The 27,189-nt window shown below is 35.5% G+C and overlaps 1 protein-coding gene across 1 annotated transcript; it reads left to right on the top strand.

Moving 5' to 3' along the window:
• Positions 1-445: 445 nt before the first annotated feature.
• Positions 446-27,189, top strand: LOC140171214 (FRAS1-related extracellular matrix protein 2-like). The gene is made up of 10 exons (XM_072194432.1): positions 446-470; positions 4,898-5,005; positions 13,538-13,801; positions 15,998-16,105; positions 17,633-17,896; positions 19,764-19,871; positions 21,393-21,656; positions 24,282-24,389; positions 25,840-26,103; positions 26,990-27,189. The coding sequence occupies exons 1-10, from the start codon at positions 446-448 to the stop codon at positions 27,187-27,189; spliced, it is 1,713 nt and encodes a 570-aa protein (XP_072050533.1).

Genomic DNA, 27,189 nt, shown 5'->3' with positions numbered 1-27,189 from the left:
AATTACTATTATAAGAAACACAACTTCGTTTATGAAATTTGCGATTTTAAATGGTCAGAACATACATATGCAGGAGCAAAATAATAAATGTTTGTATTACTAACTTTTACCAGAGTACCATTGCGGCATAATTTAATTTGATATAGTTTACGAGCTTGGCACAACAAGCACAAATACAGTGCTCAATCCCAAAACGTAGAGCGTATAAACATTATTAACATAATTACGCTCCTGTTTTTGCAGTTGAGCACTTTCTGACTATTTCCGATAGACAGACTGACTCTGGGATAGACTTTGGCTCTGTTGACACCATTGAATGTATAATATTCACATTCCAAAGAGATGGTAGTCCAAAGCATCTCATCGTATCGTCTGACGAATGCCTATTTAGGCATGAAGTTAGTTAGACTATCCATTCTGGAAGGCATGTTCGTTGAATCCTGTCATGTCTCCATCAACACAAACCTTAAGTAAGAAGATCCAGCAGGCAATCTACAGTGGACATCCCGAGCTGTACATGGGCTCAGAAATGTCAGCAGCTATTTCCACCAACTAATCCAGCACCAAGTCTCCAATGTGATGCACCCTCGGTTATTTTTGGCCTTTCTTCATCATCGTCTTCGAGTATTTAGAGTTGATCACCACGTCAGTATTTTGTGGGAATGACAGGAATGATTGTGTTTGTCCTGCACCAGATGTGACATCGTGCACTGCTGGGCGTGATATCTTTAATGGTCTACCCAGAAATTCAGTAGAAGTAGAAATAGTTAGCGAGTCAACTCATGGTTCTAACACACTAGGCCTCTTCTAAACGTAAAACCCTACCTTGCTGGACACAGTAATCATAGTAGTATCTCACTGGTCACAATAAACACCCGTTCTAAAGTTAATAGGTCCAACCTAGGAGAATTCACCTATATCACAATGCAGATTGGTCAGCCATTAAAGAAGATCTCACTGACATAAGCAGTGAATTTGAAGATAACTGCTCAGATACGGTCACAGTGGACGAGATGTGGAATGATTTTTGCACTAGGGTCAAAGTTACCATGAATAAAAACACCCCTCCTCACAAAATAGGCCCCGTGGTTCAATGGTAATGCATCACAGATCTATAGGAAAAAGAGAAAAAGCTTTTAATAAGACCAAACACTAAAACAACACCGATGACTGTGAGATCTTTCGATCACTTCGCAAACTAATCCAGCAATTTATAAGGTAAAGTTAAATCGAATTCTGGAAATAAAATTTGCAACTTACATGCGACAGTTACGTCCGGTAACTTTGAACTTCATCAGGCATCTGATTGGTCACGTGATAAACGACGGAGAAGATTGTACAAAGTTTGGTCCCAGGCGTGCGGCAGTTGAAAGCGGATTCTCCCTTTTTTGCTGATGGCTGGCTGCTCCACTCTCTTCCAAATGGCTTCGCTGACACCACAATTGAACCACTTATCTTCTTTGTCGAGGATTACAACCTCCTCTGGCTTAAAGAAGTGTTCTGATGTTTTGCAGTGATTGAAAACTACAGAGGTCTGACCTTTCGCTGGAACTAGGTCTCCGATGTTAGTTTATCCTAGCCCTGAGGGACCGTTTGGTCTCTCCTACGTAGGCTTCACCACAGTCGGTAGCCGCACAGGTTACGCCATAAACCATATTACTCTGCTTGTCCTTGGGGAGGTGTTATCCTTAACGTGGACTAATTTGCCCCAGAAGATGTTCGTGGGTTTATAAGACGTTGCGATCCCAAAGGACTTCAGAGTATTCTTGATCCTTTCTGACAAGCCAGATATGTAGGGTATTGTTACCTGGGTACCCGTGCCCGTTTCTGCGTTTTGATTCTGTGTGTGCTCTTTGGTCTTTTTTGCTTTGGTGAAGGCCCAGTTGGGGTAGCCACAGTAACCCAAGGATTTCTGAATATGATTTTGTTCTCCTTTTACTTACATATTTGACTCTCATCATCTCCTAATACACAAACTCGGGGTGATTAGATCCCTGCAACTTCGGGCTAGTACCATCATCACCGACCACACGGACCTTCCTGGAGAACAAAATCATCTCTAAACGTCAATCTGCTTATTCGGCTAATAACACTTAGTAATGAAGACCAAAGAGAGATTGGTAAAGTAAAAGTGCCTACCATTGCTGAAAGAGTAAGAACACTGCAAAAAAAAACACGGAGCCACGTAAATGGTATCAAAGAATTAAGTCTATAGTATGATGAACTTATTTCGATTTTTGTGTGACAAATCCAATAAAATATACTCACTGACTTGAGCTTTCGCCATCCAGGCTGATGGCTTGATCACAAGTGATCTGGTCCACTGCATTTCCCGCGGTGTTTGGATGCACTCTCACTCCTCGGGATCAAAGTTTGTTTTAGCAGTGGATCATATACGTGACTCAGAGAAAAAGAGCCGCCATCGCGGTTGATTGCATTAACCCCCTTCTTGCGGATCTGAATTGATTCTCGGATTCTTCTTGAAACAGCATTAGAGTCTTTGTCTAGTATGCTGGCCCCCTCCCAATTGATAACATGATTTTCTTGGGCAACGTGATCTGTGATCGCTGACTTATGTTGTTCAGATGTTGACGTTTTTCTATTTGCTCTGGTGAACGTTGTGTCTTTGACCGTTTCAGAGTCTTTTTGATGTTCTTTTAGTCGGACGCCGAATTGCCTTCCTGTTTCTCCCACATACGACTTATCACAACCTGTTTCTAAGATGTCTTTCTTGTCTTTGGGATGCACAAGAATGCTTTTGAGTGTGTTTGTAGGTCGCATGGCTGTTGAAATTTTGTGTTTTTGAAAAATCCTTTGGAGTTGTTCTGAAAGACCTTCGACATAGGGGATAACAACCATACCTTTTTATGGTGTTTCGTCAGATTTCTTAGGCGTTTTTGGCTCTTTGGTTTTCGCTTCCATCTGGTGTTTGACTCTGACTCTGTCAAACGCCCACTTGGGGTAACCACATTCCATTCTTTCTTCTTCCCTTTTGTCTACTTCTTCCGTCACTATATTATCCTTTCTGTCCATGAGCGTTCTAATTACACCGAGCTATGATGAACTTGATATGTATATACCAGGTGTTGATAGAATCAGTCACAAATTCCAAGTGTGTCAGTATTTCATCTCATTATTGAGCCTCTGATATTCAAATCTGCCTGCATCTGCCTGCTACCTGTATATCAAATAATCAGCCCCTGAATTAAATCTCTATTGAAGGTAAAAACATCTTAATCTAGTGGCCCAGATGGCATCCCTCCTAAACTCATTAAAGTGTTTGCGTATGAACTGAGTAGTCCACTAACTAATGTGCTGGATTGTTCTTTCCGTGAAGGGGTGGTTTCTTGCCAATGGAGGTCTCTCATTGTATTCACTATTCCCAAGCAGTTCCCCCTTCCATTGACAAAATGCGTTCCAAGGCTTTATTCCAAGTGGGTTGTTAATAACATTCAAGACATTATTGATATAAACCAGGTTGGTAATATTCATGAGGTCTTAACAGTCCATTGTCTTGTCAACATCGCGCATTTTTGATCCATGGTTCTGATAAGGCAAACAATGTTGGAACGGTAGTACTCACTGACTTTTCCCAAGGCATTTGACTTAGTTAGTCATACTGTTGCCATTCAAAAGCTAATTGCCTTTGGGGTCCGGGGGACTATTGTTCCTGGGATTTATATTTTTGGACAAGTGCGGCCAAATGCGTTCGTAACAATCGAACATTGTTCGCTTACTTACTTCTTAGCGCTGGTGTTTCACAAGGAACAAAAGTCCCTTACCTCTCAGACATTCATCAATGCCCGCCGCTAACAATTGCAGTTAACGCTATTGGAAATATGTTGACGACCTCACCTTCGCTGAAAACCGTATCTCTAGTGTGACTAGTAATTTGCAGACAGATCTTGATGAAGAATTCCAATAAAAAAGTTCGAGTTCAATACATCTGAGTCAGTTAGTGACTTTTTGCGGAGGATATATTAGACCCATGCATGAATACTCCGATGTCATTTGGCAAACCACGCTCACATCCAAGCAATCCATCAAGATTGAGAACACCCAGAGCAAGATCTTTTTCGCTTATCTCTTAATAACCCACATATGTCAAAGTAACAATTGCTTATGGTGTGGGCCATGTTATGTCACACGCATGTCACAGAAAGCAGCGTTACAAAAGACTTGTCTGATAAATAATAGAGCCCTCAGCCATTAAAAAAAGTAATAATTTAACATTAGAAATGATACACTAATTTACATATAATAAATATCAATGTATAATTACACCAAATGAAAGAAAGAAATGAAACAAAAAAGAATGAAGGAAACGCAATAAATGAAGAAATAAGTTACAAAAAAAAAGAAAGACACACATGCTTGACATTAAGTGTGGAATATATCTCCACGAAGTGCCAAGACTAGTCGAGAAGGGGTCTGCATAAACCGCATGGGTTAAATATTAATTGGGATATGTCGGGAGATGGTGTAAAATAATTGTTTGATAGCAAAAAGTGCTTTCCATGAGTTTACATTATGGTGCTCAAATGGAATAAGGACGAGGGGCCTATGCACTCAACAACATCTTTAACCAACCCATAACGTTCTGAACGCGCGGCGATTCCTGTTGTGATGTGATGAGTTGCCAGGTGATGAAATGTAATATACACATTTTGAACAATTTCATTATTTATTTCTCTTTTGCAAACTTATCACAAGGGATTTTTACAAATGTTATTGTATTTTTTATTTACATATTCTGGCCGTAGTAGTTACTCTTTTTACATGTAGTACTTTGAGCACTTTTCTTTTAATTGCAAAAGTAAATGCAAATAACAATATTTTCTTACAACAGTTTATAATGTATACTTTCTTGTTTACATAATTATCTTATTATTTGCAGTAACTTGGTATTTTCTGGATTGTAACGATTACTATGTTGACGAGGCAACTGGGACAGTCGATATCGTCCTTAGGAGACGAGGTGATCTCAGTGTGTCAACAGATGCAAGTAAGTTTTTTACCGTTTACTATTCAGCACACACTCCGCTGAGTGCACCAAATCCGCGTAACTTACTACTAGTTCAGTAGGTTACTTCTTTAGTAACTACTCCGCTCTGAAGCGTAACTGGCGAGTAACTACTTCTATAGGATCTTAGTTAATGGAGCAGTAAATCCCATTCAGCACCTTTAATATCACGTTTTTAACCACGCGGTCAATTGTTATTCAATTTTAATAATAGGCAGTGTTATGTCACTAAATACCCCGGTACAAACAAAATACCCTACAAATTAGTGTATTTAGCGTGCTTTGTAGAAGGCCTATAGCCTAGGTATATGATAATGCTATCTATTAGGGCAAAATATCTGACAATCGTGGGCCTACTCTATTCAAACATTAACCGGATGGTGTGCCCTAGGTGTGCGATGAGGGTGGGGCACACCGTCATCATCCCTATATCTTCGTGTTAAAAATTGCCGTGATAGTACGATGAATCCTCACGTTTTTCAACAACTACGCATGGTGAATTTGTTCGAGATAGCCCGTGCGACTCAGGCTAGCATACAATTTGAGATTTTGAGAGCCGGCCACACTGTTTCTATTCTATGTTTTACGATTTTCGCATGATCAATATATGGCTGGCCGTAACCGCCACAACGTGGAGCTGCTACGCGTAGCTTACTTTTCGCTTCGCGGAGCTAAATTGACCAATCATGTTAGATCTTTTCATTACGCGGAGCCAGTGGATGCATCCTCGTTCCAGAGAGAAAACTCTTGCCAAAATTAATGTTTACTATGGGGATTTTAAATGAATCGATTGTGTAAATAACCACGACCAGTTGTACAGGATCAATACCATTGTTTGATTAGTGTATAGTCAATGTTACCTTGCATGCATGTGTCATGTGTGTGGCGTGTTTGTTTGTTTGTCTACTGTGTCAGGCCAGGATCACTGACACCCACGGTACTGATACTCTCATACTATCACGGTGATCATATTGTTGAATGTTGTTGACTTTAAAATAATCATGATGCAGTCATGTCTACAGTAGAACTCACCACGACCTTTGAAGGACTAAAGGCTATTAAACCAAGATAACACTCAATGAAAACAGCTCAACTATGTTACATCAGATCTTCTCTGGTTAAATACACACTGCACTTGTGTCTGTTTTACCTGTGCAATGAGCAATGAGCTGGTATTATAGTTTCAGTTGGGTGAACGATTATAAACGCAAGGTAACAATGCTGTGGGCTTTTGTTTACGAAATGAGACAATAGTCTGCTTATTGTTAACCAGCGTTCTTGAAAATGAGAAGCTTAATGACTTAACACGGTTTAGAAATAATTTCTTCATATTTTTTTGGTGTTATCTGTCGTTTACATATCCTTCCTAAAACACTAAAGTACCAATATTTCCAAACACCTAAATTAGCTAAAAATTTAGGACATGTTACAAAACTATATTTTCTAGAATTTCAGAGAATACTTTAAATATTGGCCGGTTATTTTTTACACAGTGACGTCAACTAGGCAATGGTCTATTATAGGCCTACTTCTAACATACACTATTTGTAGAGGTCACGCGTCAATGGTGAGCGCACTGAGTATTGTGTATAGGAAAACGGACAGTAACTACAGTATGTATGGCCTACTACTAGTATATAAAGTAAATCCGAACTGGTTTGCAGTTTGCTGAAGGTCGAATTCCGCAGGGACACCGCGCAAGTTATACAAATTAGCTCCCGGCGATACACTGCAGATCGCAGAACTGTGTGCATAGTTTACCACCACTCTGCCTAGCTATATAGTTATGTACAATACTGTATGAGTTTCTTATGAGTGCATGTCCATCTTAATAATAAGTCAGTTCGTACTTTTCATAAACTACTTTTTGAATCATAACTTTCGTGACCGAGGATATCTTGCAACTACGTGACGCTCGTCTGGCAAATTCTTAATGAATAAATTCGCTTCACGTAATGAGTAAGTCGTACTTAATTAGTCAGTTTTACCTCCGAGTAATGAAAAACTCTAACATGATCATGATTGGTCAATTTGGCTCCACGGAGCAAAAAAGTCAGCTACGCGTAGCAGCTCCACATTGTGGCGGTTGGGGCCTACCATATCAGTATCCCATATGATATTTCTATTGCAAGAAAATTTTATTTGTTGTCAGGTTTTATCTTAAATACACTAACTGGAAATTAAATACACTAATTAGTGAGGACCGGTATTTTGCTGTGGATATGTTTAACTGCAATTTGCGGGTAAAAATTTGAAATCCTGAGTAAAAATTTTGATCATATTCAACTCTTTGAGAAAAAATTTATATAAAAGAATGCATGTAAAATCCAGCTGCAATACAATGTACATTATTGACACACTATCACTCTCTTTATCTACGGCAACAATAGAATATCGATTTCAATCGAATTGAATACGATGCTCAGTTTTGAGTTTGTAGTTGACTACTAAGCGACCTAAGCGATCGATTGCTAGCCAATCAGATAGAACTCCTTTTCTTGCGTTCGGTGAAATACCAGTCGCCCGTCGCTCACCAACGGAGTATTAAATTTATATTTATCGTATAGGAAGTCGACGCTGTGTGGGGGTATATAGCGATTTGTGATAGTGTAATTTTCCATCCCTGCAACCAGGCGAAACAGGAAGAAACAACAGGATAGTGGGGCGTGTACTTCATCAAGGGTCGGGAAATATACTTCAATAAAATCGCATCCAGGGCCAGTCGAATTGGGATAGCATGGATTTGCCGTTATCAGGTTAAAATAAAAGATTATAATACGAGGAAAGAATTTATTTCTGGGATTGTATCCAGCCGTGTGAAGGGAATATTTATTTGGCAAACAACTTCAGAGATCCTGAAATAAGATAATTTAAATGTAGGTCTATATTAGAGATAGAAGATATCTTGAGTTTTGAAAACATGTTTTCCCAGACATGAAAATATTTGGATAGATTCGAATTATTAATCAGTGTAGTATATAGAATGCAATTGTCATAAATGTGTAAGGCATAAAATAAACGCATAAAATAACGGGACTTTGACTCTATTGTTAAATTTAAATTTTAGGGCTTCTATTACTCTGCTATCTACTGAAGATACAAATGGAATCCAACATGCATTCGCTATTTCTATATAATATGCGACACGTCACAGGGAATGAATATTGATTGATTGATTGATTGATTGATCGAAGAGCAGTTATACTAATTAACGATGATCACCCCCTTCCCTTCCAACATGCCTTGTTCTCCCTTCCAGAATTAATGATATCACCAGCATTTCGGGTGATAATAAGTTTTTTCGTAGTGGCAACCTGGATCTCGTCGCTTATGACGTGTTTGCCATTCTAAATATAACGTTCTTTTATATAGGTCTACAATTATATTTTAGCAACTATGAGGTTTCCATAGTTTCAGGGTTGAGGACAATAAAAAATGTTCCGTCAGTAGGTCTACACGAAAGGTTTGCGGTGCCGCATACGAGACGCTCCACACGCAGAATACGATCTAATGCGAAATATCTTATTATTTACTTTAAAAATTTCATCAATATTAATGATTTTCTCCTCTATCTATAAACTTACTAGTCACGTAACTTACGCCGATTTGGAAGTTCCAAAATGCGAGATACTCGCCAACATACTAAACTAGTAGCTTACTCCGATTTGGTGCACTCAGCGGACTGAGTGAGATTTTGTTCAGATTGAGGCATCATTATTGAACTTGATTGTAGGATTCCCGACAAATGACATTACCTGGCACCTGATCTTACATTTTGCAGACGATTAACATTGTGATTATGACTTTAAAACTCTCGGCAATATGGAAGAACAAAATTACTTGACCTGCAATGCTGTTAAAGCCATATTGCATCATTTACTGATAAAGGACGCACTCAATCCGTTGAGTGCACCAAATCCGCATAACTTACTAGTTTAGTAGCTTACTTCTTTAGTAGCTACTCCGCAACTGCTGAGTATTTTACTGAATTAGTGTTTTTGGGACTTACTCTGAACCGTAACTGGCGAGTAACTACTTCTTTACTTTAGTATCTTCGTTAATTGACCAGTACAGCCTGTCTCAAAAAAAGTTGTGCAAGTGAAAACCGCCCTCTTTGGCAATTAGAAAATACCGTTGTGACATGATGCTTACATTAACGTCAAGGGCGTAGTCTCAGATACCGTTTGTTCTGTTCAATTTGCTTGTTTTAATCTCGAGATATGCTTAGTTAACGACGAAAGGGTAAAATCACAGCTTTGCATGTAAATCAGCGCTAGCATCAAGTTTATCAAGAGTTCCTTCGTGAAATCAAAAGAATGCATCAATTACACAATACAATTTTTTTAACTGTTTTTACTATTTTATTATGATGCGGGAATAATTAGGTTCTCCTTTTCCACAGAAAAGATAAATATATATTTCACATTCTGCTGTAAAATTAAATACATGCGCACGTCAATGATTTTATCATGGTAAATACTGTTCTCTTAGTCTCTCAAGACATGTTAAAAGACAAACAAATATTGCATACTAAGGTCCGTATGCACAAAAGAGTTAGAGAGGGTCTAAAGTTAGACCTGGTCTAACTGGAATTAAGTTCCACCAGGAATGGTCCTTTACTCTTATTTCCTTCCTAGAGTAGCTAGCAAATTCTAAAGATTTTAATGCAACGTTCAAAAATAATACAAAATAACTTAAGCAAATTAATGTAAAGGAAAATATCCTTTCTAATGGTATTAAATTCCACTTAGATCAGGTCTAACTTTAGACCCAGTCTAACTTTTTGTTGCATACGGATCTTATACGTTTATATTACTTGTTGGAAGAGAAATTAGACAAAATGTTGATGCGAATAATGCGTCTAATGCACGAGCACCGAAGGGAGAGTGCATTAGACGCTTCAACATCAGCTATGTACAGCTCTCTTCCCTAGTAAAAGTGGCACAATTGTGATTTTACCCTTTCGTTGTTAAATAAACATATCTCGAGATTGCAGCAAGCAAATTGAACAAAACAAACGGCATTTGAGAGCTAAGACTGCGCCCTTGACGTTGATGTAAGCATAAGGTCACAACGGTATTTTCTAATTGCCAAAGAGAGCGCTTTTCACTTGCACAATTTTTTTTTAGACAGGCCATGATGCAGTCATGTCTACAGTAGAATTCATCTCGACCTTTGCAGGACTTAAACCCCATTAAAAGCTATTAAACCAAGATAACACTCATTGAAGCAGCTCAACTGATTAAATCAGATCTTCTCTGGTTGTGTACAAGTGTCTGTTTTCAATGTGCGACATCGCAATAAAGCTGGTATATTACAGCTTCAGTTGGGTAACCGATTATAAAGGAAACGAAAGGAAACAATGGTATGTGTACCATTGTTCACGAAATGAGACAAAGACCTGCTTTTTGTTAACCAGCATTCTTCAAAATGAGCAACATAATGATTGTTGACTTAACACAGTTTGGAAATAATTTCTTCATATTTTTGGTGTTATCTGTCGTTTACATATCCTTCCTAAAACACAAAAGTGCGACCCTCTACAAACATCTAAATTAGCTAAAAATTTAGGACATGTTACAAAACTTTATTTTCTAGAACCTATTTAGAATAATTTAAATGTAGCTTTTACCGTTTTTTGTGGCATCCTTCAGAAGTGAGCGGTCCGATACCAATATTTTCGGTCAAATCTCCATTCAATTAACACGGGGAGTTGGCTAGCTATGCCTTGCCCTCACTCATATTTTACAAAAGTGCGACCATTTCTGAACATCTAACCTAGCTGTAATTTTAGGTCATGTTAGAGAAATATATTTGCTAGAAGTTTTGGAGAATAAATAAAATATTGGCTGGTTATTTTTCACACAGTGATGTTAACTAGGCAAGTGTCCATTCTCCCAACATACATCATTTGTTGAGGTCACACGTCAATGGTGAGAGCACTGTGTATTGTGTATAGGAAAACGGACAGTAACTGCAGTATGCTGTACATCCAAATCAGCACCATTAATGTCACGTCGACATCATTTCGGGGTCCAAGTAGTTTACATGTTCACTCGCATATCAGGGTCAGTTGAAGGAGGGGTGAAGATTAAAAAAATCTGGTGGGCATCATTTTGGTCCTGTGTTCAATAGTTTGCAGTTGTACACTTTTAGTCCAATATTAAGGGGATATATTTTGTTTACTATGTCAATATTCAAGTTTACATTATTTTTTCCCAAATTACAGGTAAAACTGTGTGTTTGCCGGGCCAATTTTCAATTTTACACTGGGGGTCAGGGGGTTGAAATGTTTAGGGGGCTGGTTTTAGGGTGTTGACGTTTTCTTTTGTGAGGTTGGTTTTTTGGAGGGGGGAGTTGAGTTAGCAAACCAACTCATTAAAAGGGGTTCACCCCCGCAAAGACCACCTTGGTTTAATTATGTCATAATATGCCTCAAATATGTGTCTCATTTTGGGGCCTCTTATATAATAATGGCTCTCCATTTATATACAATTTTAGTATAAAGGTTTGTGTTTTTCGAAAACATTACAAATTGTACCTAAATGAAGCGCAAGTTTTTTTTAATGATATTTGGTAACACATAGTCATGTCTACAGTAGAATTCACCACGACCTTTGCAGGACTTAAACCCCATTAAAAGCTATTAAACCAAGATAACACTCATTAAAAACAGCTCAACTATGTTACATCAGATCTTCTCTGGTTAAATCCACACACACATTGTGTCTGCTTTACCTGTGCAATGAGCAATTAGCTGGTATTATAGTTTCAGTTGGGTGAACGATTATAAAGCAAACGCAAGGTAACAATTACTGTGTGGCCTTTGTTCACGAAATGAGACAATACTGTGCATATTGTTAACCACATTCTTGAAAATGAGAAACATAATGGCTGTGGGCCGTAACACGGTTTGGAAATATTTTCTTCATATTTTTGGTGTTATCTGTCGTTTACATATCCTTCCTAAAACACCAAAGTGCGAATATTTCCAAACACCCAAATTAGCTAAAAATTTAGGACATGTTACAAAACTATATTTTCTAGAATTTTAGCAAAGTACTTTTAATATTGGCCGGTTATTTTTCACACAGCGACGTTAACTAGGCAATTATCCATACTTCTAACATACACTATTATCGGAATTGTTTTCAATATCTGATGATCGTGGGCACGTACACTATTCAAGTATTAACCGGATGCTGTGCCCCAGGGGAGGGATGGGGGTGTGAAGCGTTTTGTGATAGTATGTAATTTTTCAGCCCTGCAACCAGGCGAACCGGGAATGGAAGAAACAACAGGATAATGGGGCATGCAATTCCTCAAGATTCGGGGAATATACTTAAAATAAAAATGCCATCCAGGGCCAGTCGGATTGGTATAGCATTATGTAGATCTGCCGTTATCAGGTTAAAGATTATTATAATTTCTGTGATTGTATCCAGCCGTGTTGAGGGAATTTATATTTCGCACAAAACGTGCAATTGTTCCTAATTCTTGAATCGCGGGGAGATCCTGAAATAAGATAATTTATATAGCTAAGTATGTAGGCCTATATTAGAGATAGAAGATATCTTGAGTTTTTAAAACATGTTTCCCCAGATATGAAAATATTGTATAGATATTCAAATCATAACTTAGTGTAGTAGAATGGGAATTTGACTGTATAGTGAAATTTAAATTGTAGGCCTACTATAATTATGCTACCTACTGAAGATACAAGTGAAATCCAACATTCGATTCGATAATCACTACGCACTACGTGACAAGTCATAGGAGGGAATGAATATTGATTGAATTATTGATTGATCGTTTATTGACCGGTTTCACAGATTAACAATGATCACCCCCTTCCAACTGCCTTGTTCCCCTTCCAGAATAAATGACACCAACGGTATTTCGTGTGATAATATGTTTTTTCGAAGTGGCAACTGGGATCTCATCGCTTATGATATACCGTTTCCTCAAGTGTTTGCCATTTTAAATATTTGTACTTTGATATAGGCCTACAATTTAGCAGTTATGAGGTTTCCATAGTTCCAGGGTTAAGACCAACCTTAACTTAAAATGTTCCGTCAGTACACGTTAGGTCCGCAAAAGATGAAGAATAAGTTTTTTTGGATAGGAGTCGTTAGTCAAATTTAAAACAAGGCAAAAACTGGAAATCAATATAAATTTACCAAGCCGGTGTTAACCCATCATCTAGCGCTTTGAGACTTAATTGTGTATTGCGCTTTATATGCATTATTATTATTATTATTATTATTATTATTATTATTATTATTATTATTATTATTATTATTATTATTATTATCATTATTATTATTATTATTATTATTATTATTATTATTATTATTATTATCAATCCGTTTCATCGCTCAATTTTTGGAAGATGTTCATTACAAAGTCCTGAATTAAACAGCAACCCTAAAGGTTTTATATCAGTTTGCGACCATATGAATCACTTAATTCACCAACTGAATATTACATTTATTTTCCTATTATCCAATAAAGCCTTGACAGCAACGGATCTATCGACAACAGCAGCCATGGACTACGGACCGTTTACTCCAGCGACCGGGCAAGTGACATTTGCTGCGGATGAACACACGAAAACGGTAGCTTTGGCTATAACCGATGATATGAGTGAGGAGCATACAGAACAACTGATGATAGAAATTGAATTTGATGATGCTGGTGCTGCTGCTCTTGCTGGACAAGCACTTCTGGAACCTCTTCACAAAGCAACAATCACAATTGAGGATTCTGATTCACCTAGTAAGGAATCAAAGAGCACTTAATTTTGTTTTTACAATACCTAATAATGCTAGTTTAAACTGATTTAATTTCATTATTAATCAGCAATAAAACTGTATTTGTACACACGACACTCACGCATGACTTTCGCCGCGACAAATCACGGTAGATTTACCATTTACAGTATTTGTGAGAATTTGTCGATTTTGCTGCGAAATACATGTATATTATGAAGAATATTTCAAATAGATCATGAATTTAACAAGTAATATTGCATGCACAATGTCATGCAAATAATTGATCATTTGTACATTGTGAAGAATATTTCAAATAGATCATAAATTTAACAAGTTATATTGCATGCACAATGTCATGCAAATAATTGAAAATATCTGTACTCATCTCTTATTTTTGATCAGGTTCATTTGGATTGTTAATTTCAACTGTGGATTTTGTTCATATTGAACAAGTCCTATGACAAATGAAGATTATTTACTTACATTTTAAATCATTTAAATCATTTAATATCTTGAGTATGTGCCGAAAGTTTGCTCTAATTTTCACTCTTTTGTATTGCTTTAATTAAATGATTGCCCAGCAAACACAAAAACGTTTTTAAAACGTTTTAAATAAGTTATATTTTGGGTTTTGGTATAGGTAAAAACGTGTTCATAACATTAAAATGTCGGGTTATATAAAGGTCATGAAATCGTTTTAAAACGTTTTGTATGAAAACACACTACAACAATATTTTTAAAATGTTTTCGAAATCTCATTGTAAACTATTTTTGCAAACATTTTTGGCCAAATATTTTGTCAACACTTAAATAACATTATGTTAAAATATTTGCACCCAGCAAACACTAAAATGTTCTTAAAATGTTTTTTACAAAACGTTTTAATAACATTTAAATGTCGGGTTATATAAAGGTCGTGAAAACATTTTAAAAACGTTATTGTAAATATTTTGGGCAAACATTTTTGCAAAATATTTGTTCAACCCCAAAATAACATCTGTTTAGAATGATTTGTATCAAGTTTTCAAAAATATTTTTGGAATGTTATTAAAACGTTTTCATACCCTTTATATAACCCGACATTTAAATGTTTTCTGTAAAACATTTGTGTTTGCTGTGCAGTAAATTACCAACAAATGATATTTAATGTTATGAAAACGTTTTATACCAGTAATGTACCCTTTATATAACCCGACATTTAAACGTTTTCTGACAACCTTTTATAACCTTGGGTGAATGATGTCGAAAACGTTTTGTGTTTGCTGGGTGGTTATAAGAGTGAAACATGTCTTTTCCAAAAATTAGAATGCATAAACTGAAATATTAGTACAAGTATTTGGGCTTGACTATCACAGATTACGAAAAACACCCTAAAACGTATGGTTTTGGCCCTCTTTCCAAAAAATAGACCAAATCATAAAATTTGACTTTCATTGCCAGTTAGGACCAACTAAAGGATTAGGATTTAGCAAAATTTCATTCGGCAAAACAGGATAATATTTTTTTAATCCCCCAAAATTAGTGCTGTATTTTCTGGAATGGGGAGAAGTGTAGTGGTGAAACTTCAATAAAATGTAAGTAAAAAAATCCTCATTTGTCATAGGAATTATTTAAAAATTTTAATTTTTCATAGGAATTGTTCAAAATGAGCAAATTCCAAGATCAGTGATTATCATAATGACATTGGCTCTTACAGACATTTTGGCACCTCCCCTTTCAGAAGACATGGAAATACCAACAAGAAGACATGGGAATTCATATGACTTTAAAAGAACATCTACCTCCTTTTGGCGGATGCCTTTAATTTTGCAATAGCCCATTATACTTTATTCTGTTTCCCTCGAGTTTCGGCATTGCTTATATATCCCACGCAACGTAGAATATATTTCTAAAATAACAATCCAAGTAAAAATGATATATTATATGCACATTTTTAACAATTTCATTCTTTCTTTCTCTTTTCCAAACTGATCACAAGGGATTTGTACAAATGTTATTTATATTGTATTTTTATTTACATGCTCTGCCGTGGTAGTTACTGTTTTTGAATGTAATACTTTGAGCCCATTTCTTCTCATTTCTTTGATAAACGATGTAGCCAGTAAATGCAAATAACATTATGTTCTTACAAAAACGTATGTAATGTAGACCTTTACTTTCTTGTTTACATTATTATCTTGATTGGTTATAAAACTTGCAGTAACTTGGTATTTCCTGGATTGTAACGATTACTATGTTGACGAGGCAACTGGGACTGTAGATGTCGTCCTTCGGAGACGAGGTGATCTCAGTGTGTCAACAGATGCAAGTAAGTTATTAACTGTTTACTATCCAGAACAGACTGAGTGAGATTTTGTTTTCTTATATAATGGTACTTCACATTGGGGCATCATTGTTAACCTTGATGGCAGCATTCCCGACAAAATATACTCTTAGGCCTGGCACCTGATCTAACATTTTGCAGACGATTAACATTGTGATTATGCCTCGGTCAAGATGGAAGAAAGAAGTATTACTTGCCCTGCGATGGCTGTTAAAGCCATATTGTAACATTTGCTGATGGAGGACGCCCTAAATATGATTTAAAATTCTGTGTTTTACACGTTTGAAATGTACTTAGAAAACTAAGAGACTCTACAAAAATCAAGAATTTATCAGATGTAGTTTTGTCAAAATCCGAGATGTTTAATAAATCGTTTTAATACAACGGTTTATTATTAAGATGTAAATATTAGTCGAATGCGTATGCGATGTTCATAACACAGTACTTACCCCGTTACGTACATGATTTTCGGGACGGTTATACACGAATCAAATGATCGTACCGTAGGATGACCGACGGAGTATAACGCATTGGCGCTGGTAGCAAATTTCAATTTTTTTTGCTTGACCTCGGTTGTTCGGTTCAAAATTAAATGGGAACATATCTGACAGTAAAAGCTAACATTTTATGAAAAATAAATACTAACCTATTTTTATGGAAATGTTACAACATGGCTTTAAATGTGGTCAATTTTGTTCCAGCTTTGCTCCTTTTAGTTTGCACGCCATGTAATTGTTCATGTTACTATCACTGTGTTGTATAAAGCATGATGAAATAAAGAAAATGAATAAGTTGGGAGAATTGATTGATAACTTTTGTGACACAAACACCCCCACCCCCCCCCCCACACACCCGCTACACACACCCCCACACACACACACACAATCCATATGTTACCATGGCAATAAAGGAAATCTTTGCAATGTTGCTTCCTTTTGTGAGAAAATGATGAGAAACTTTAGGATGGGGAGTCGTAAGACAAATTGAAAGCAAGGCCAAAAATAAAAATAAATATAAATTTACTACGCCGGTGTTAACACATCATTAATCCGTTTCATCGCTCAATGTTTGGAAGATTTTCATCACCGCTGTTGTTTTTATCCCGTTTTTATTTTGCATTTGTACAATTATAGTGATTGAATCTTCCGAGTTAAATAATCATGATAATTGAAGATGATGACGTCATTAAAATTTCACCAATTTCATATTTGCCACATACTTAATGTACATATTATAACATGTATGTTTAGAAGATTAAGTTGAAAAGAACAGTTGTGAAAGTCATTTAGCACATCAATAACTTATATAGTAAATTTTGTAGTTGGCGTATTTAAATCGTCTGCGCTTTATATTCTATAGCAGAATCTTCATCAAAATTGAAATGACCATTAAAGATAAACATTAACAAAGCCTTGAATTAAACAGCAACACTAAAGGTTTTATCTCAGTTTATGACCATAGGAATCAGTTACTTCACCAACTGAAATTTACTTTCCTATTATATTAATAAAGCCTTAACAGCAACGGATCTATCGACAACAGCAGCAATGGACTACGGACCGTTTACTCCAGCGACTGGGCAAGTGACATTTGCTGCGGATGAACACACGAAAACGGTAGCTTTGGCTATAACCGATGATATGAGTGAGGAGCATACAGAACAACTGATGGTAGAAATTGAATTTGATGATGCTGGTGCTGCTGCTCTTGCTGGACAAGCACTTCTGGAACCTCTTCACAAAGCTACAATCACAATTGAGGATTCTGATTCACCTAGTAAGGAATCAAAGAGCATTTAAATTTTTTTACAATACCTAATAATGCTAGTTTAAACTGATTTTAATTATTTATCAGCAATAAAACTCTATTTGTACACACGACACTCACGCATGACTTTCGCCCCGACAAATCACGGTAGATTGATCATTTACAGTATTTGTGAGAATTTGTCGATTTTGCTGCGAAATACATGTATATATTATGAAGAATATTTCAAATAGATCATGAATTTAACAAGTAATATTGCATGCACAATGTCATGCAAATAATTGATCATTTGTACATTGTGAAGAATATTTCAAATAGATCATAAATTTAACAAGTTATATTGCATGCACAATGTCATGCAAATAATTGAAAATATCTGTACTCATCTCTTATTTTTGATCAGGTTCATTTGGATTGTTAATTTCAACTGTGGATTGTGTTCATATTGAACAAGTCCTATGACAAATGAAGATTATTTACTTACATTTTAATGACGTTACACCTCTAAACTAGTGGTTTTATCAGACTGGCAACTCAGCACATCAGACTGTTTCCATTCGGAATAAGTACATGGGGCCTATGCACTCAACAACATCTTTGAGACCAACCCATAACGTTCTGAACGTGCGGCGATTCATGTTGCTCATAAAAGGAAACAATTTGATGTGATAAGTTGCCAGGTGATGAAACCACTACTCCCCCATTCCAGAAAAATACAGCACTAATTTTATGGAATTAAAATTTTTTTACCAAGTTCTGCCAAATGAAACATAGCTCAATCCTAATCATTCATTTCATTCATAATCAGCCAAAAACATGCATTTTCGTTATATTTTCTGACAATTGAGTCACAAAAATCAAAGACTTGGAACACAAGTCTAAGCATTTAAAATCTTGAGTATATGCCGAAATTTTGCTCTAATTTTCACTTTTTTGTATTATATACTTCAAATAAATGATTGGTTAAAAGAGTGAATCATGTCTTTTCCAAAAATTAGAATGCATAAACTGAAATCTTAATACAAGTCTTTGGGCTTGATTGTCACAGCATACAAAAAAAACCTAACACGTATGGTTTTGGCCCCTATTTCTAAAAATTGACCAAATCATAAAATTTGACTTTTATTGCCAGTTAGGACTAACTGAAGGATTAGGATTAAGTTACGTTTCATTTGGCAAAACAGGATATTTTTTTTAATACCCAAAAATTAGTGCTGTATTTTTCTGGAATGGGGAGTAGTATAGTGGTGAAACCTCACTAAAATGTAAGTAAAAAAATCATAATTTTTCATAGGAATTATTTAAAAATTATAGTTTTTCATAGGAATTGTTCAAAATGAGCAAATTCCAAGATCAGTGATTATCATAATGACATTGGCTCTTACAGACATTTTGGCACCTCCCCTTTGAGAAGACATGGAAATACCCACAAGAAGACATGGGAATTCATATGATTTTAAAAGAACATCTACCTTCTTTTGGCGGATGCCTTTAATTTCTGCAATAGCCCATTACTTTATTCTGTTTACCTCGAGTTTATACCTCGATATATCCCACGCAACGTAGAATATACTTCTAAAATAACAAGTAAAAATGATATATAATATGCACATTTTTAACAATTTCATTCTTTCTTTCTCTTTTCCAAACTGATCACAAGGGATTTGTACAAATGTTATTTATATTGTATTTTTATTTACATGCTCTGCCGTGGTAGTTACTGTTTTTGAATGTAATACTTTGAGCCCATTTCTTCTCATTACTTTGATAAACGATGTAGCCAGTAAATGCAAATAACATTATGTTCTTACAAAAACTTATGTAATGTATATTTTATTGTTTACATTATTATCTTGATTGGTTATAAAACTTGCAGTAACTTGGTATTTCCTGGATTGTAACGATTACTATGTTGACGAGGCAACTGGGACTGTCGATGTCGTCCTTCGGAGACGAGGTGATCTCAGTGTGTCAACAGATGCAAGTAAGTTATTAACTGTTTACTATCCAGAACAGACTGAGTGAGATTTTGTTTTCTTATATAATGGTACTTCACATTGGGGCATCATTATTAACCTTGATGGCAGCATTCCCGACAAAATATACTCTTAGGCCTGGCACCTGATCTAACATTTTGCAGACGATTAACATTGTGATTATGCCTCGGTCAAGATGGAAGAAAGAAATATTACTTGCCCTGCGATGGCTGTTAAAGCCATATTGTAACATTTGCTGATGGAGGACGCCCTAAATATGGTTTAAAATTATGTTTTTTACACGTTTGAAATGTACTTAGAAAACTAAGAGACTCTACAAAAATCAAGAATTTATCAGATGTAGTTTTGTCAAAATCCGAGATTTTTAATAAATCGTTTTAATACAACGGTTTATTATTAAGATGTAAATATTAGTCGAATGCGTATGCGATGTTCATAACACAGTACTTACCCCGTTACGTACATGATTTTCGGGACGGTTATACACGAATCAAATGATCGTACCGTAGGATGACCGACGGAGTATAACGCATTGGCGCTGGTAGCAAATTTCAATTTTTTTTGCTTGACCTCGGTTGTTCGGTTCAAAATTAAATGGGAACATATCTGACAGTAAAAGCTAACATTTTATGAAAAATAAATACTAACCTATTTTTATGGAAATGTTACAACATGGCTTTAAATGTGGTCAATTTTGTTCCAGCTTTGCTCCTTTTAGTTTGCACGCCATGTAATTGTTCATGTTACTATCACTGTGTTGTATAAAGCATGATGAAATAAAGAAAATGAATAAGTTGGGAGAATTGATTGATAACTTTTGTGACACAAACACCCCCACACCCCCCCCACACCCGTTACACACACCCCCCCCACACACACACCCATATGTTACCATGGCAATAAAGGAAATCTTTGCAATGTTGCTTCCTTTTGTGAGAAAATGATGAGAAACTTTAGGATGGGGAGTCGTAAGACAAATTGAAAGCAAGGCCAAAAAATAAAAATAAATATAAATTTACTACGCCGGTGTTAACACATCATTAATCCGTTTCATCGCTCAATTTTTGGAAGATTTTCATCACCGCTGTTGTTTTTATCCCGTTTTTATTTTGCATTTGTACAATTATAGTGATTGAATCTTCCGAGTTAAATAATCATGATAATTGAAGATGATGACGTCATTAAAATTTCACCAATTTCATATTTGCCACATACTTAATGTACATATTATAACATGTATGTTTAGAAGATTAAGTTGAAAAGAACAGTTGTGAAAGTCATTTAGCACATCAATAACTTATATAGTAAATTTTGTAGTTGGCGTATTTAAATCGTCTGCGCTTTATATTCTATAGCAGAATCTTCATCAAAATTGAAATGACCATTAAAGATAAACATTAACAAAGCCTTGAATTAAACAGCAACACTAAAGGTTTTATCTCAGTTTATGACCATAGGAATCAGTTACTTCACCAACTGAAATTTACTTTCCTATTATATTAATAAAGCCTTAACAGCAACGGATCTATCGACAACAGCAGCAATGGACTACGGACCGTTTACTCCAGCGACTGGGCAAGTGACATTTGCTGCGGATGAACACACGAAAACGGTAGCTTTGGCTATAACCGATGATATGAGTGAGGAGCATACAGAACAACTGATGGTAGAAATTGAATTTGATGATGCTGGTGCTGCTGCTCTTGCTGGACAAGCACTTCTGGAACCTCTTCACAAAGCTACAATCACAATTGAGGATTCTGATTCACCTAGTAAGGAATCAAAGAGCATTTAAATTTGTTTACAATACCTAATAATGCTAGTTTAAACTGATTTTAATTATTTATCAGCAATAAAACTCTATTTGTACACACGACACTCACGCATGACTTTCGCCCCGACAAATCACGGTAGATTGATCATTTACAGTATTTGTGAGAATTTGTCGATTTTGCTGCGAAATACATGTATATATTATGAAGAATATTTCAAATAGATCATGAATTTAACAAGTAATATTGCATGCACAATGTCATGCAAATAATTGATCATTTGTACATTGTGAAGAATATTTCAAATAGATCATAAATTTAACAAGTTATATTGCATGCACAATGTCATGCAAATAATTGAAAATATCTGTACTCATCTCTTATTTTTGATCAGGTTCATTTGGATTGTTAATTTCAACTGTGGATTGTGTTCATATTGAACAAGTCCTATGACAAATGAAGATTATTTACTTACATTTTAATGACGTTACACCTCTAAACTAGTGGTTTTATCAGACTGGCAACTCAGCACATCAGACTGTTTCCTTTCGGAATTAGTACAAGGGGGCCTATGCACTCAACAACATCTTTGTCCAACTCATAACGTTCTGAACGTGCGGCGATTCATGTTGCTCATAAAAGGAAACAATTTGATGTGATGCGTTGCCCGGTTATTAAACCACTACTCACCCATTCCAGAAAAATACAGCACTAATTTTGGGATTAAAAAATATTATCAAGTTTTTCCAAATGAAACATAGCTCAATCCTAATCATTCATTTAGTACTAACTGGAAATAAAAGAAAAGTTCACTATTTTACTAATTTGTTGAAAAAAGAGCCAAAAACATGCATTTTCGTTATATTTTCTGACAAATGAGTCACAAAAATCAAACACTTGGAACAAGTCTAATCATTTAAATCATTTAATATCTTGAGTATGTGCCGAAATTTTGCTCTACTTTTCACTCTTTTGTATTGCTTTAATTAAATGATTGCCCAGCAAACACAAAAACGTTTTTAAAACGTTTTAAATAAGTTATATTTTGGGTATTGGTTTAGGTAAAAACGTGTTCATAACATTAAAATGTCGGGTTATATAAAGGTCATGAAATCGTTTTAAAACGTTTTGTATGAAAACACACTACAACAATATTTTTAAAATGTTTTCGAAATCTCATTGTAAACTATTTTTGCAAACATTTTTGGCCAAATATTTTGTCAACACTTAAATAACATTATGTTAAAATATTTGCACCCAGCAAACACAAAAATGTTCTTAAAATGTTTTTTTACAAAACGTTTTAATAACATTTAAATGTCGGGTTATATAAAGGTCGTGAAAACATTTTAAAAACGTTATTATAATATTTTGGGCAAACATTTTTTGCAAAATATTTGTTCAACCCCAAAATAACATTCTGTTTAGAATGATTTGTATCAAGTTTTCAAAAATGTTTTTGGAATGTTATTAAAACGTTTTCATACCCTTTATATAACCCGACGTTTAAATGTTTTCTGTAAAACATTTGTGTTTGCTGTGCAGTAAATTACCAACAAATGTTATTTAATGTTATGAAAACGTTTTATACCAGTAATGTACCCTTTATATAACCCGACATTTAAACGTTTTCTGACAACCTTTTATAACCTTTTGTGAATGATGTCGAAAACGTTTTGTGTTTGCTGGGTGGTTATAAGAGTGAAACATGTCTTTTCCAAAAATTAGAATGCATAAACTGAAATATTAGTACAAGTATTTGGGCTTGACTATCACAGATTACGAAAAACACCCTAAAAACGTATGGTTTTGGCCCCTCTTTCCAAAAATAGACCAAATCATAAAATTTGACTTTCATTGCCAGTTAGGACCAACTAAAGGATTAGGATTTAGCAAAATTTCATTTGGCAAAACAGGATAATATTTTTTTAATCCCCCAAAATTAGTGCTGTATTTTCTGGAATGGGGAGAAGTGTAGTGGTGAAACTTCAATAAAATGTAAGTAAAAAAATCCTCATTTGTCATAGGAATTATTTAAAGATTATAATTTTTCATAGGAATTGTTCCAAATGAGCAAATTCCAAGATCAGTGATTATCATAATGACATTGGCTCTTACAGACATTTTGGCACCTCCCCTTTCAGAAGACATGGAAATACCAACAAGAAGACATGGGAATTCATATGACTTTAAAAGAACATCTACCTCCTTTTGGCGGATGCCTTTAATTTTTGCAATAGCCCATTATACTTTATTCTGTTTCCCTCGAGTTTCGGCATTGCTTATATATCCCACGCAACGTAGAATATATTTCTAAAATAACAATCCAAGTAAAAATGATATATTATATGCACATTTTTAACAATTTCATTCTTTCTTTCTCTTTTCCAAACTGATCACAAGGGATTTGTACAAATGTTATTTATATTGTATTTTTATTTACATGCTCTGCCGTGGTAGTTACTGTTTTTGAATGTAATACTTTGAGCCCATTTCTTCTCATTTCTTTGATAAACGATGTAGCCAGTAAATGCAAATAACATTATGTTCTTACAAAAACGTATGTAATGTAGACCTTTACTTTCTTGTTTACATTATTATCTTGATTGGTTATAAAACTTGCAGTAACTTGGTATTTCCTGGATTGTAACGATTACTATGTTGACGAGGCAACTGGGACTGTCGATGTCGTCCTTCGGAGACGAGGTGATCTCAGTGTGTCAACAGATGCAAGTAAGTTATTAACTGTTTACTATCCAGAACAGACTGAGTGAGATTTTGTTTTCTTATATAATGGTACTTCACATTGGGGCATCATTGTTAACCTTGATGGCAGCATTCCCGACAAAATATACTCTTAGGCCTGGCACCTGATCTAACATTTTGCAGACGATTAACATTGTGATTATGCCTCGGTCAAGATGGAAGAAAGAAGTATTACTTGCCCTGCGATGGCTGTTAAAGCCATATTGTAACATTTGCTGATGGAGGACGCCCTCAATATGCCTTAAAATTCATTTTTTACACAATTGAAATGTACTTCAGAAAACTAAGAGACTCTGCAAAAATCAAGACTTAAGCTGATGTAGTTTTGTCAAAATCCGAGATTTTGAATAAACCGTCGTAATACAACGGTTTATTATTACGATATAAATGTTAGTCGAATGCGTATGCGATGTTCATAACACAGTACGTACCCCGTTACGTACATGTGTGCGGGACGGTTATACACGAATCAAATGATTGTACTGTAGGATGACCGACGGAGTATAACGCATTGGCGCTGGTAGTAAATTCCATTTTTTTTTGCTTGACCTCGGTTGTTCGGCTCAAAATTAAATGGGAATATATCTGACAGTAAAAGCTAACGTTTTATGAAAATAAATACTAACTTATTTTTATGGAAATGTTACAACATGGCTTTAAATGTGGTCAATATTGTTCAAGATTTTTCTCCGTTTTGAGTTGCACGCCATGTAATTGTTCATGTTACTATCACTGTGTTGTATAAAGCATGATGAAATAAAGAAAATGCATAAGTTGGGAGAATTGATTGATAACTTTTGCGTTACACACACACACACACACCAACACACACACGTTACCATGGCAATAATGGAAGTCTTTAAGATACTGGCAGCCATGTTGCTTGCTTTTGTGAGTCGTAAGTCAAATTGAAAGCAAGGCCAAAAATTAAAATAAATATAAATTTACTACGCCGGTGTTAACACATCATCAATCCGTTTCATCGCTCAATTTTTGGAAGATTTTCATCACTGCTGTTGTTTTTATTTTGCATATGTACAATTACAGTGATTGAATCTTCCGAGATAAATAGTTAAAGATGATGACGTCATTAAAATATCCCCCAATTTCATATTTGCCACATACTTAATGTACATATTATAACATGTATGTTTAGAAGATTAAGTTGAAAAAACCGTGTTGTTAACGTCTTTTAGCACATCAATAACTTATATAGTAAATTTTTTAGTTGGCGTATATAAATCGTCTGCGCTTATATTCTATAGCAGAATCTTCATCAAAATCGAAAGGACCATTAAAGATAAACATTAACAAAGCCTTGAATTAAACAGCAACACTAAAGGTTTTATTTCAGTTTATGACCATAGGAATTACTTACTTCACCAACTGAAATTTACTTTCCTATTGATTAATAAAGCCTTAACAGCAACGGATCTATCGACAACAGCAGCAATGGACTACGGACCGTTTACTCCAGCGACTGGGCAAGTGACATTTGCTGCGGATGAACACACGAAAACGGTAGCTTTGGCTATAACCGATGATATGAGTGAGGAGCATACAGAACAATTGATGGTAGAAATTGAATTTGATGATGCTGGTGCTGCTGCTCTTGCTGGACAAGCACTTCTTGAACCTCTTCACAAAGCTACAATCACAATTGAGGATGCTGATTTACCTAGTAAGGAATTAAAGAGCATTTGATTTTTAAATACCTAATCAGCAATAAAACTCTATTGTACACACGACAGTTACGCAAGACTTTCGCCCGCCAAATCACGGTATATTTACCATTTACAGTATTTGTGAGCATTTGTCGACTAACCTCTACACTAGTGGTGTTATCAGACTGGTAACTCATCACATCAGACATTTTCCTTTTGGAATAAGGACAGTTGGACCTATGCACTCAACAACATCTTTGACCAACCCATAACGTTCCGAACCCGCGGGGATTCCTGTTGCTCATGAAAGAAAACAGTTTGATGTGATGAGTTACCAGGTGATGAAATCTTAAGTGAAGTGGTAAAACTTCAATAAAATGTGAGTCAAGAAAACCATAATTTTTAATAGGAATTATTTAAAAATTGTTCAAATGAGCAAATTCGCCAGATTAGTGATTGGCTCTTACAGATATGTTGGCGCCTCCCTTTTGAGAAGACAAGGGAATACCCACTTTAAAAGCACACCTACCTTATTTAGGCGGATGCTTTTAATTTCTGCAATAGCCTATTGCTATAGTCTGTTTCCCTCAAATATTGGTATTGCTTATAAATCTTACGCAACGTAGTAAAATTAATATGTATAACATATACATATAAATTTTGAACAACTTCATTCTCTCTTTGTTTCTCTTTTCCAAACTTATCACGGGAGATTATTACACGTATTATTAATATTGTATTTTTTACTTACACATTCAGGCCATCGTAGTTACTTTTTTTAGTACTTCAAGACATTTTCTGCTCATTTCTTTAGTAAACGATGTAGCCAGTAAATGCAAATCAAAATGTTATAACAACAGCTTATAATGTACATACTTTCTTGCTTACATAATTATCTTGCAGTAACTTGGTATTTCCTGGATTGTAACGATTACTATGTTGACGAGGCAACTGGAACTGTCGATATTGTCGTCAGGAGACGAGGTGATCTACGTGTGGAAACCACAACAAGTAAGCTATTTACTATGTTTACTATGCAACACAGGCTGAGGGAGAATTCACATGGAATTATCATTGCTGAACTTAGACAGTATCATTCCTGA

Source organism: Amphiura filiformis, chromosome 2 (assembly GCF_039555335.1).
Source record: "Amphiura filiformis chromosome 2, Afil_fr2py, whole genome shotgun sequence".
Lineage (NCBI taxonomy): Eukaryota > Metazoa > Echinodermata > Ophiuroidea > Amphilepidida > Amphiuridae > Amphiura > Amphiura filiformis.
The sequence above is the reverse complement of the archived record's forward strand: the minus strand, read 5'-3'. Positions and strand labels throughout refer to the sequence as shown.

Bases quoted from the DNA above. Each gene is read 5' to 3' on its own strand.
- LOC140171214 (XM_072194432.1), top strand. From the start codon at position 446: ATGTCTCCATCAACACAAACCTTAA. The intron at 471-4,897 runs GTAAGAAGATCC...TATTATTTGCAG, and splicing joins TCCATCAACACAAACCTTAA to TAACTTGGTATTTTCTGGAT. The intron at 19,872-21,392 runs GTAAGTTATTAA...ATATTAATAAAG, and splicing joins CAGTGTGTCAACAGATGCAA to CCTTAACAGCAACGGATCTA.